This window comes from Myripristis murdjan, chromosome 19 (genome assembly GCF_902150065.1).
Source record: "Myripristis murdjan chromosome 19, fMyrMur1.1, whole genome shotgun sequence".
NCBI lineage: Eukaryota > Metazoa > Chordata > Actinopteri > Holocentriformes > Holocentridae > Myripristis > Myripristis murdjan.
This window is the reverse complement of record NC_043998.1, coordinates 18,288,515-18,301,875: the sequence shown is the minus strand read 5'-3', so window position 1 is coordinate 18,301,875 and position 13,361 is coordinate 18,288,515. Positions and strand designations below refer to the sequence as shown.

Genomic DNA, 13,361 nt, shown 5'->3' with positions numbered 1-13,361 from the left:
GGATAATCCACTCAAATTGTGAAATAAACAAAGGAGGAGCTTGATGATGTGTCATACAATTTTTACAACCTGAAAAGATTCATAAAAAAATGTTGACACTGAAAAAAAAAAAAAAAAAAAAATCAATAGAACTATTTGCTTGCAGATCTAAGCTCTTTGTGCTGGTGGCTGGCAGATGCCTGAAAGGTACTTGAAGCATCTAGCCACAATATTACTTTCAAGCTATAGTACTCCACTGGAGTTACTGGAGCTTTAAGAATGTTTCTAACGGGAAAAATGCGGTTAAGTGAAATAATATCCAATTTTATCACAATGGGTGCAACACCCCTTTAAATGAGTCAGTGGTAGCACACAGAAAAATATGACCAAGCTCCTTTTCTGTGAAAACTTTATTCAAAGAAAAATAATTCACATCTGTCACAAAGTGGACACATAAAAATAGAAATCTCGCTATGTACATTGTTCATTTAAGACCTTTTCTTCCTCTGTGCACAAGCCCTTCTTTCTTCATGTGGGTGCAGGGCTTTTCCCTGAATGAGAAACAGTCTAATGAAAGTGTCTGCAGTTCACAGGCTAAAAGTTTTCAGTCTTTTGGATATTTTTGGGGACAGCAGTCCAAGGAGAAAGTCCATCCTTTAAAACCAGAAAGTCAGACCTTCACCTGCGAAGAAGAGGAGAGCTAGGGTAAAAAAACATCAACCTTTTATATACAGCATCGCTCAGGCAGGACATATTTATTCATCAGGCAAAAAGGCACTATATTCAAATGCAATACTATTTTGTATATCTCGCTTCCTTTGTGGTGACTGAATAGCACCGGACAGCCAAATACAGCCACCTGAGGGAATTAGCATCACCCACAAACCCATTCTCTAGACTTAATGATCGCACAAGTACAGCCCGCACAGAAGAATGATGGATCAAACAAATCATACAGTCATATTGCATCACCCCCACCACTTCACTTCACTTCGATTTCTGCAGTAGTTAAGACACTCCACCTGCACGTTTGATTTGGGAGTCTTCATAAAGTCATTCCTCAGTCATTACTAGCCTACAGCTTTATGCTGAAATCATATGGCAACATTAGTGCGTCTGGCGATAAAGCAATCTTCATCTAAAACCTCAATCTGTTCCACCCCTCTTACCCAACTTTTTAATGTAATCAGCGTACTGGGGCAATCGTGTTTGCTACACATCGGAGCATTGTGCTCCCTGTGTCAATATTTATCCATGCAAGTTACTCTCAAGTCTAATCAATAAATGTCTGAATTTATGACAACAGTGTCACAGGTGGCTGGGACAATAGCAATGTTGTCCTTAGGCGGTGGCCTGTGTTCATTGGAAAAAACGTCCAGTGATAAAAACCCTCCTGATTATATGTTCTTGGTGCAAAGCTGCATTGAACACTTCCAGTAAGCTATACCTCGAGTGTTTGTTCTTCTGACTGTAGCCTTTCCACACAGTTGCATATCTCAAGCTCATTAGCCAGGTTAGATTATGAGAGAATCAGGTTGAAACACATTAAAATTAACTACCTGGAACTAGTGGAGGGAGGGAGTGTATGTGAAGCAGACCTATATATAATCCTTGCATCTGTGGGCTGAGTGAGGGGGCCTACTGCACTCCATTCCATTGAATCAATAAGTGCTGCGAACTTCCATTAAAATGCAATTCAGCCCTTTTGGCCCAAAGGGTGCCTGGCTTACCACCCAGTTATAAGCAATCCTTAACTGACGGCTAAAATAATGCAGAACTGTGAAGGTGAGCAGAAATGGCCAGGCTCATTAACTAAAACCTGCCAAGGGCCACTGAAGATCTTTTCACAGCGGCCAGGGTGGGGGGAGAAAAAAAAAATTAATTATTATTATTCATGAGAAAGTGAACAATCAGGTCCTGGAGCAGCTGCCTGTGTGTGGGCAGCCATTCCTCAGGACCAGCTCCCTGTGCATTTCATCTGATCCCTGACAATAATGGGAGACATTTCATAATTAAGACTGGGGTGAGAGGGAAGGAAGCCGGCGCTGCCATACCAACGACACTGGTGCAACATGATGATGAAAGAGATACAGCCGCAACAGTGGACAGTTAACGACAGGCAAAACAACTTAAGACTGATGGAAAGGAGTTTAGGGTGAAACCAGGGGAATGCGCTGAATATTTATGACATGCAATTATTATTCCTGCCGCCACATGGCCTATAGTCTCGCTGCGGATCATACATTTTTCATTGGCTTGCATTACTTTTGGAGGATGCAACAGGTTATGGTGTCAGGAGACTAAGTAGGTTAGGGTAGAAAAGGGCTTCTGAAAATCTGAGCAGGTTCCAACAATAGACTGCAAGACACAAGAGAGAGAGAGAGAGGGGGAGCGGATGCGGAGGTGGCCCGGGGTTAGATGATGTGGAGGAGGGGAGGGAAAAGGGGGGTATTTTATTCGTTTGTTTACTTATTTATTTATTTTATTTCCCTGTCAGGAGTGAAATACGCACCAGCTCCCGTCAGAGAAGCCTTTCTGCTTTGTCATCCGCCGTCTGCAGAGCCACGTCTGAGCTCTTCAAAACCCCCAGCTCCACGGTTTTGTCACAGGGAGCGCTGCTGTCACCGGCTCCATCATATCCCTTGTTGTCGTGACCCGACAGGGCGCTGCTGTTTTCCCACGTAATCCGAGACGGTGTGTGAACGGGCAGCGTCCCATTTATCGCCACCCCGTTCCCCATGCTCTTCTTCTCCCCTGCCTCCAGAGGATTCATCCCGCTTTTGGAGAGCCGCTCGGACAGTTTCCTGGCCCAGTGCGTAAAGTTGATGTCCAGCGCGCTCCTGGTGTCCACGTCCTCCGCGTACACCTGGATGTTCCCGGTGTACCACAAAAGCCACCAGACCAGGCTGAGGAAAATAATGAGCGAGCCCGTGTAGACGAGGAAATCCCCATAGAACTGGCCGTCCAGGTGCAGATTGGCGAAAATCCCAACCAGGAGCACAGCCAGACCCACGACGTCAAAGACTATGGCGAGGAAAAATAACGGCGCACACTTCCCCACGCAGTTGTGGGCCATGCCGAAGGAGAGATTGGAGCTCAAGTAACGGCACGGAAGAGTTTAACTTGTTTTTCAGGACGCACATTTCCCCACCTTACACCTGTGTGGCCGCTCACCTGTGGGCAGAGCCCGCCCCCGCCGTGACGTCACTGCACTGGGCTCCCAGCGCCGTCATATCATTGTGCTGCCTTTACGTGCACCTCGTAAAACCTCCAGCCACACCACGAAGCAGGGAAGACCAATGTTGCGTTTAAGTTACATGGGAAAAACACGACAGAAACGCCCTTTTGTACTTGAAAATAGCGTTCAGCTCAGCTTTCACGTCCAACTTGGGAACTTGTTTTGGTGATAAGCCCCGAAAACAGGGCTGTAGTGATGGTTGATGAAGTGGGTATACTAGGTAGATCACTGAAGAGGAAGTAACTCCCCTATTGATTTCAATGGCTACTTGGCTGTGATGTGAATAAAATGTAAACTGACAGAAAAAGGTGTGGTTATGCTCCACATACCTGCATCTTCCCTCCTCTACACACTTGTTCCAAAACAACCCAAATCCTCAGTGACACCTTGTGTTTATGTCTCTACTCTGCTTCAGTTGTTTGGCTGACCTTTTGGGGACTGTTAAATATGGCTGTGCCCACTAATGAGATGTTTCAGCCCTTTAATCTAGGAGTTCCCAAAGTTTTTTTTTTTTTTTTTTATGGAGGAAAACACATGAAGTGGTACTATTTGTCTTGAGACATTTATTTTGTGAAGTAAAATAAAGTTGTCTAAAAAGTAATTGAACTATCAAGCATCAAGCTATGGTGAAATCTGTATTTACTGTCTTGCATTCAGTATGATCAAATGAATAAAAATGTGTTATCATTTAGTGGACATCACACGTCATTTAAATTTCTAGTGAATCCGATGTTTCAGGCAAAAAACACAGCATCAGATCCTTTTTTTTTTTTTTGTATGTTTTGTTGAGAGTGATCCGTATTGTTTTTCAGCTGCTTTTGGTTTTGAAAATCTGGCAATGTTGTCAGATAGCTAAGAAAGCTTCTCCATCATTCTCCAGTCATTGTTGCTCACAAAGGGCAGCATCATAGTCAGTGGTGTTTTAGGGGCTGAATAGGTGCAGAAATTGTGTCTACATTTTAAAAAAAATTACAAAGTATATCCTTTATTAGTGAGAAAAGGATGTGTTAATGCAGCCCTCCCATAACCCACCTTGTCTCTTGTCTTGTCTCCATGTGCTGGGACCCACCAGTGGGTCAGGACCCACAGTTTGAAAATTCCTGCTCTGATCTCCCCTACAATGCAAAGCATCCAACACACTCTCTTTTTCAGTTTGCCAACATTAGCAACAACATTATTGCTTTCTCAAATCTGGCCTGAAGGAGAAGGTCATGAGGTCAACAAAATCAATAGGGTTCTTCTTCTAGGTATTGTCCCGGTGATAATAAAACGAGCAAACTTCCAAGTCATTGCTTGTTAGCCTGAAGTCATTCCTGCGGTTAATAAATTGCAACATTAAATAAGTCTTCTAGGTGTATTCATTTGCCGTTGGTTGGAGACAACAACATACACCTAGTAACAAAAGTCATTTTCTTGTTATCTCTTGTTTTAATTAAGAAATCAAGTGGTGCTTTGTGCAACAGCAGCAGAATGAAGTGGAGACACTATGCAATGAGCATGTACCTGACTTAATGAATTTATTAAAATGAATAAACAAGCATGGCAAACAAAGTGTGAAAATAGGACCATACAATACAAATTATTTACACTGATGCCAAAATAACAAGAAAGTTGCACAGTTGGTAGCTGTTTTGATTAGGCCTGGATAAAACGTCAATGTTTGGAGCAAAAGAGAGAAAGATATGAACTGAATAAGACAAATAGAGAGTACTGATAATTATACAACAGGTGATTACAACAATAAAACATGATAAGATTAGCACAATAAATATTTAATTAAACATATAGCACCTTTGATGAGAGATTTTGCTCTAGATATTCACATAAGCACATACACAGATTGATGGATGTTCAGAAATGTGTCCAAACATGCAAATGCATTGCAATCTATTAACATGTGCAGAATACAAGATGTGTATTCTATTGACACAGATTATATACTACTATATACTGCCATAAATATTGCAATTATATTTTACTCTTTACTGAGTCAGTCTTCTGCTATCAACTTGTACATGTCATTTTTTCCAACAACACTTGAAGACAGCAACGTTCTGCACCTGTGGATTTATGTTTGGCATCACAGCATTGCTGCTTGCAATATGGTGAGAATATGGTGCAGTGTCCCTCTACAGCCCGGATAAATGACACCGGACTATACTGCACATTTGAGCAGGCTAAACATTGTGTTGAAATTGCAACCAAATCATACTTTGAACAATTCATGACTTATTAAGCCCTGTGATTAAATGGAATACATGGCAGATTGCATGGATTTCCCTCACTGAAGTCCTTCATGGCTCAGAGTGGCTTCTCTGGCATATGTGAGGCATCTGCTGGAGAAAATTACAAGAAAATGGGGATGGAATGGGGATGATTATGCTGCCTCTCACAGCCAGAGTGGGAGAGAGAGAGAGAGAGAGAGAGAGAGAGAGAGAGAGAGAGTCTGTAGGTTGGACACAAATCTTACAGCCCAAATCCAAAATTCATCTGCCTATGATTTCTGTGCATAGTAACAGTGTGAAATGATAACGAACAGTATGTGTAATGCAAATCCCTTAGATTTGATGTACTCATGCAGCACCTGTATGTGTTAATTTGGCTGCTAGAGGGCGCCAAACATCTTTGCAAGGGGGAGTCGAGAGCTGAACCCTGCCCACAGCACTGCACTGGAAACACACTGCATTGCTTAACCAGCAGTAGCTAATTGAAAGTCAGAGAGAAAAAAAAAAATCAGCCTTTTCACTTGAACCTTATAAAACAGCTTTAGTGCAGTTTCTGAGAACAGTTTTGCTTTAAGAAAAGTGCGTGATTAGCTCCAGCAATATTTTTTTCCCCTCATTGAAGCTCATACATATGCATGAGAGACACAAACGAGCACATACTGTACACAGACAAATGTTGCAAATCAACTATATTTAAATCATAAACCGAAATTAATTGGAAATGATCCCAAACCCCCTTTATATGTTGTTGCACCTTATAACTGTGTAATTCTCTTGCACAACCAGCCATTCACCTCGCTCACACATGCTCACACACACTCACTCACTGCGGAAAGCGTGCCCACAAAGATCTTAAGCAAAGTTTAGCTCCCACACACACACATCTCTGTTAAACCTGTAGGTCTATTACAGCCTGTTACAGCCAGTCCAGGGCGTTGGTCCCTGAGGTTAAAGTTCTAAACCTGCATTGATACTGCAATGCAGGGGTCCTGCCTCCTCTGGTACAATGGTAACGGCTTATTCTCTGATGGACGACCTCGACACAGGTCTGGTCTGACTGAACGGGTTGCCAGTTGCTCATCAGTCTGTAGTCTGCATAGTGATAAAGCGTACCTGTAAACTGCTGTGCTGTCATTAAAAGATAAGTGAGGAAGCATTTCCCAACTTATCTTCTGGAGACTCTGGGTTGCCTGTGCATCAAGCTTTCACTTTATAAACATTTCCCCTTAATAAGCGCTGGTGATGAGGGATTTCTGACGATGGCTGTTAGCTGTTTTGTAATTCAATATGGCAAACTTGAGTTGTGGTTTGTATGTAAAGAGTCTGTAATTGTAATTTTTTTATTTCAGGATTTTTTTTTTTTTTTTTGGCTATAAGCCCTAAAACGTTAGAGGCTGTATTCTCCATTTAACATTTATTGAGGATGAGTCCAATCCTTGTAATTGCAGTTGTAAAGAGCAATTGTAGAATACTTGTTAATGAGTTCACTATGAAACTTTTGGTGTTAAAGGCCTTGCAAAATAATAATAATGATGATGAGGGGGGGAAAAAAGAAGTCATTTTCATGAAGCTGTGCTTTTCGTCAAAGGAGATGAAACAGGCCAAATAAAATCATTCCAAGTAATGCCTGTGAGAAATCTGCATTCAAAACAGCCCAAAATTGTTTTTCTCCACTCTTCCTGTAAAAGCAGTGTGAAGGGGAGCTCGCTCAACCTTTGGGGCGTAACATTTTGATTGACTGCTTAGGAATGGATGCTGTGCTGGAGGGTCGTTTCCGAGCATACAAAGTTCAGTTAGTTTGTCTTTAGCATGCAAAGGATTTCAATAAAGCCGAGAATGGCGATAAGCCCTGTTTGATTACAATAATATTTCGTCACTGCTCTCTGTTGCTGCTGGTGGGCATTTTGGCTGGCATTCAACTCATATAGCTCCTGCCAATAGTTTGTTTTTATTCAAACCACTCGCCATGATCAGAGGCCTGATTTCTGTCACATATTTAAAATTGGCTAATGGCAGAAATTGTTCCACAGGCATTACAGAGAGATTGTCTCTTAAGCTACAGCGGAAATGCAGCTGCAGACATGAATGACAGAGGGTCGGTCACCTTGGCTATGTGCGACTTAGAAAATGCTTGTTTCCCGAACCAAGACTCAAGAGATTGTGTTATGGTGCAGAATCAATCAAAAAAAAAAAAAAAAAAAAAAAAAAAAAAAAGACATTTAGCACAGAAACAATTTGTCTGCGCCAGAATGAGCCAAGATTGGAGAGTTAAACCCTTCTTCTTTTCTTTTTGAACAACTTCTGGAAGTAAAGGAGCTGGAACTGTATTAAATAATTGAGAGTTGGAAGGTAATTGAGGACATAGATCAATAATATCTAGGGGGTTGTTCTCATTACAGAGATACCAAGACACTTCCGAAAGTTATAGCTCAATGATGATGAATCTGGAGAGAGAGGAAGAGGAGGAGGAAAGAGAGAGAAAGAGAAAAGCGAGGAGGGGGTGTGTGGAGAAACAGAGCAAAGAGATCTAAAAATTTAACAAATGAGGCCCATTTCCCACCCCTGTCTCTCTCATCGGAGCTTCATATCAAACCTTTCGATGCGGCAGGTGGTTTGGCCGTCTCACATTTCAAAATGTCAGATCTCTGTGCTTAGAACTGGGGATCTTTCCAGGGAGCCTGACGGCTTCCCGGGCCCTGATTTCCCAGAGGATTGGCAGTCTCGACACGCATGAGCATCTGTGAGCGTTTAAACAGTCGGACCCCCCTCCCCTGCTTCCACATCCACCCTCCGCCTCTCCCCACCCACCTCCCAGCCTCCACCCAGCCTTCCAGCCAGCACCCAGATCCCTATTACAGCCTCCTCTCACGCTTCCTCTCCCTCTCTTTTCCCTCCATTTCCTCCACCGCCGAGCACGTTCTGCCTCTATCACCTGTTGGCGGTATAAAAAGGGGATTTGCTCAACTTTTCAAAACTGTTCCGAGGAACTTGCGGCGCTGAATAGAGCCGTTTCATTAAATGTTTACACATCCTGCACCAGCCACAAGTGAGGGATGTGGAGGTGATGAAGCCGGGGTTTCAAATCGGAGATGATATCTTTTCCCTACCCGGGGTGGAAATTGGAGTGCTGCATTTAAACTGATAGAGCGTATTTCAGGAGGAGCAGTTACTTTTCTGCTGTTTATCCCCAAGGGGCTGAACATGGAGAGGCAAGCAATGGTGTTCAGGCTCGCTCACACGCATACGGAGCCACCCACCCGCCCACAAACACACACACACACACACACCTAAAGGAAAGGATCATGGATGCAATTTAGAAATAACAGAGCAACACCGAGAACACTGTGTTCGCTGTCGAAACCTCTTTCATGCTATTGCTTGTTCAATATACACACCCTCACACACCAGTGCACACACACACACACCATACATTCAACTCAAAGACGTCTCTCCGAGGTGAAAGGTCAGTTCCCATCAGATGGTCTGCCCTCCAAGGACAGTGTGAGCTGTTTATAGTCACTAGCCATGATGTCTCCGGTAGCCGTTCTGCTGTAATGTGGCCCAAGAACCCGACCAGGCAAAGTCATGACGCCAGTGAAATCTCTTTCCCCTCAACTCCCACCCTCCACTTCTGAGTGGCTATTGTCTTCCACCCCGGCCGTATAAATCAGGCAGCATGTGAGAGCAGAGGAGGATTAAAAGAGGAGAAGGGAGGGAGGGATGGCTGAAGATGGAGTGGAAGAGAGAAAAGAAAAATGGGTCTTATGGCCAAATTGTCCTCTTCAAGGTCGTCATGGTGATTGGGTTGGTGTGAGGAGGATGGGACCCAAGGAAATGAGAAAATGCAATGTCCATTCTGCAGTGTGAGTGTGTGTGTGTGTGTGTGCATGTATGTGTGTGTGTGTGTGTGTGTGTGTTTGGCATTTGCTCCACAACAAATGTTTAGGATATTGGAGCCCTTTAGCTATCTCATTCCTTGAAGCCCTTCAAGGATCATGATGGAAATGAGCGCTCTGGTTGAAATATACATGATGGAGTTTCATAGCACTGAAAGTTGGCCCGGGTCAACCCTGAATCACGGAGCGGCTAACCCACCCGAAGGACTTTCATCAGCGTGCGTTTCAGCGGGGTGTCCCGTGATGGTCGCTCTAGAACATTTCAGGAGGTGAATCAGTGGGAGGCGCTGATACATGCTCCACTCTTGACTTCACCACAGTTTTAAGTCCAGCTCCCTGTATGTGATGCGTGATCTGACAGGTGTGGGCATACATTATTCCATGTATGCATGCGTGCACGTTACAACGCACCGGGTGTCATCTAATCTAAGTGACAGCAAGCCGATGGTTGTCACTCCTGCTCTTGGTTCTCATCTGCGTGAAAGTAGGTGTGATTTCTTGGAGGCGTGATGGATCCGCTGACTGACCTTTCCGAGAAGGTCAGCAAAGCGATGGTGAATATAAAATACGCGGGATGTGTGCTGTTTGTTCACATGGCAAGAACAGCATCTTCTCCACTTTGTCTGACGGTCCTTTAACCATAACGATGTGTTGCTTTATTGAGCGGATTCCAGGTGAATCTGGAGGTCGGAGTCAACTATGGATCGACAGAATCGTATTTGTAACACATACTTTGGGGAATTCTGGCCTGCTTTTGCATATGTAAAGTTATAGGGCAGTTGCCTTGTCATGGTCTGCCATGGAAGAGCTGCTCTTGTAGAGACAGGGACAGAATAGGAGAGAGTGATAAAGACAGAAAGTGTCTTAGAGAGAGAGAGAGAGGCACGGAGACAGATGCTGGCAGATTGGTGAGCAGGAAGATGGGAGCAGATGAGATCCCCCCCTTATCTTTCACAGCAGTTACACTTGGTGGATTTTTATCTCAGCTGGCAGAAAGGCACGCGAGGTTTGCTTCATCTAGCCTTTAACTGATTAGCTATTTGTCAACATTTCTCACCATTTCCCCTTTTCAAAGCCCAAGGGAGGTCTGCGTGTATTGACTTCCACTCCTACAGAATGTTAAGTCTGATTCCAAATTGAGTGCAGGCCCTCCTCTGCTGCCAAGGCTGATTCTTTACCTTCAAGTATACGCCACGGCTCCGAATCAGGCAAGTATTTAAAGACTGACCCGGACGTGCAACGTGTGTGGAATCATGTTGACTGCAGTTTATCTCCTGTATGACCTACAGGGAATGGTCTGCAGTTAGACAGAAACATCTCGTAGCTGCTGGCAACAGATGAGGGGAGGGGGCAGAGCTGCAGCAGCATCCCTCCACCTCGCCACCAAATTGCCGTTAGTCCGTTATTAGCCACAGTGTCATTCCTGTGTCCTCCCCGTGACCAAGATTGTGGTCGATTGAAAACAAACAAACGAATGAGCTGAAAGGCTTTGATACGATTAAAAAACGATCAGCTACGTCGGTGACAGGAGGCATTTTGCGTAATTGGATTACTAATGGGGAGCACAAATGAAATGTGGGCTGCTGGAGCTTTGGACAGACCTGGACACAGGGTGATTTCTATTCTGATGCAGTAGGCATATTGTGTTGGGAAAATAAGCACTATAAATCATGTCGCTGTCCCAGAAGTAAGGAGTCATTAAATTTCTCAAATGAGTGAATTTCAGATAACCTCAGTCCAAGTCCCTTTAGAAATGAATTCCGGGACAATAAGGCCATGTCTCATTAATTGATGAAATGAATTATTTTCCAGTGGAAACCATTAAATGCGGTGACCATGGTGGGAATGTTAAGCACTGGTAGCTTAATAGCAAGATTACAATTACCAATCATTAAGATGGTTCCTTTTAATTTCACAAATACAAGTTATTAAGCAGCTATCCTTCTCCTCAGTGACTCCGGCTCTCTGTGTTTACTGTTCTGCACAGATTCTGCGTTTGGTGGGGAGTTGGAGGCACCATTTTGCAGAGGACCGCACCGGCTATATTAGATGTTAGCTTATCTGTTTGGGGGGGCTGGATAGATGCTATCCTCTCTCTAAATGTATTCTCATTTCAACCGGGCTATTTCTGCTGTTGTTTTCCCTTTGCCTGCACAGAGAGCTTGTAGATCAGTCTGTGGCCCCTCAGATTCCCCATGCCTGCAGGCAGTAATAAACTACTGACATGTTTCCTCTGCTCAAACTCCACCCTTTCTGTCCCCTCTACTGCGACACAGGCCATATCATTATCTTCCTGAGCGGCAAGAAAACTTGCAATCGCGCCGTTTGAGGATTTTATTTCTTCCCCCTTCCCTCAACTGCTTCTATCAGGCGCCTCTCCGGTCGGGACTTACAGCGAATGCACAAAAGCGTCACTAAACACGCTTTTGATGAATATGCCCGTGCTTTCTTTTGTGTTCCCTGTGCAGAAAAGGAGGTGATAAGTACCTGTGAACATTTACCAGAAGGGGGCCCGACACCACAGAGCTAGTTGAAATTGTTTGTATAGTGTGAGATCCTGTTATCTAATAAGAAGATACAGCCTAACCTAGTACATTCCTCTGTTAACATGGGTAAAGTGACAGAGGGAGCGAGTGTAGACTAGTGTGAGGATACAAGTGTTTCTGGCTGCAATCCCAGAAAGCTATTGATCCTAGATGTTCTGCGCTATGAGTCTGTCTGCTGGTGTATTTCTGCGGTGCTGTGCGCATCTGTTTGTCTGGCTTTAGACCAGATAAGGAAAGAGGGAGCAGAGCTTGGGATGGGGTGGTGGAGACGATAGTGTGCAGTGAACACTCTGAAGGTGGATATCAGCCGTGCAAAGGGGGTTTATTCCTCCACTTGTTTGATGAGGCAGCCCATAGGCATCAGCTTTACTTTTGCCACAAACAACACTAGATGGCAATGTTTATTTCTGGTGGAAAGCCAAACTGGGCAATGCACACTATCACAAAGTCTCAAAAAAAAAAAAAAAGTCCTCTTAAATCCAGGTATCAATATTCCTATTCAATAATACTTTTACTCCCACACAACATTAGCTGATAAATGCTCTTATTTGAAATGCTGGTTACTTTTTGTATTGAAGTTGCACCTGTTAACAACATTTTACTTCAAATGGCTTTTCAGGGATTGATTTTTGAATCAGACTCCATTGGGATACATGCTGCTGCAGATGTTACTCATAAAACAAGCGCTACTTCAACAAAACCCAACTATTATCCGATCTCAATTTCCTTTATTTCTCACCCGAGGACGGCCATGTAAGATGTTCCACCGCGCAAACAGAACAGCAAAACATTTCTGAGATACAGGGTGTGGTGGAGCTTCATCTGCCGCCATTAAACAGACAGAGGAATGCAGACACAAACTTGTTGTGCCAAGTTAAGCGCGGCATCGATACGCCATTGCCTGGCAACAATGGCTCGTCGGCATAATGTGAAAATTGGATTGCAGCACCGGTGATGAGTCTCTCTGTTCCCACTATCACCAAGGTGTTACAGAGTGTGTTCGTGCTCTCAGCATCACAGCGCTGCGTGACGCTGGAAACTATCAGCACAAACACAGCCATATTCACTCTGTTAAGTAGCAGAGTGCTAATTTATGCCCAGGGGGGTAGCCGGTGAGTGCATGTGTCCCTTTTCTCATGGGAGGAGCCATTACAGAAAGGGTCAAACAGGCATGCGTGTGTTTGATTATTGGTCAGTCCTGCTGGTCCCTGATAAGCACCGTTGCAGAACAGAATGCATTGCATGGCTCTCTATTGACGGGAACTGTACACTGGGACTCCGCGTTTGTCAGTGGAAGGCATTGGACCAGTCTTGGATCACTTTCCGTGTATCGATCAAAACAAATGGAATGAGTTGAGTGGAACACAGTGGCCAGACTTAATGTGATTCTGATATGTGAGCGGGGGTGTCAACATGCCAGCATGCATGCGTGTTACGTGTGTGTGCGAGCTGGACAGCAAGTAGCTCGGTGTGCGTG

The 13,361-nt window shown here is 44.1% G+C and overlaps 1 protein-coding gene across 1 annotated transcript; it reads right to left on the bottom strand.

Annotated features, from left to right (window-relative positions):
- Positions 1-373: 373 nt before the first annotated feature.
- LOC115378003 (transmembrane protein 238-like) lies at positions 374-3,188 on the bottom strand. Its single transcript, XM_030078108.1, has 2 exons — positions 2,492-3,188; positions 374-661 (listed from the first exon to the last, which is right to left on the bottom strand). The coding sequence occupies exon 1, from the start codon at positions 3,053-3,055 to the stop codon at positions 2,501-2,503; it is 555 nt and encodes a 184-aa protein (XP_029933968.1). The 5' UTR covers positions 3,056-3,188; the 3' UTR covers positions 374-661; positions 2,492-2,500.
- Between the last annotated feature and the right edge of the window lie 10,173 nt (positions 3,189-13,361).

Excerpts from the sequence above, each read along its gene's own strand:
- LOC115378003 (XM_030078108.1), bottom strand. The coding sequence starts at position 3,055 with ATGGCCCACAACTGCGTGGGGAAGTGTGCGCCGTTATTTTTCCTCGCC.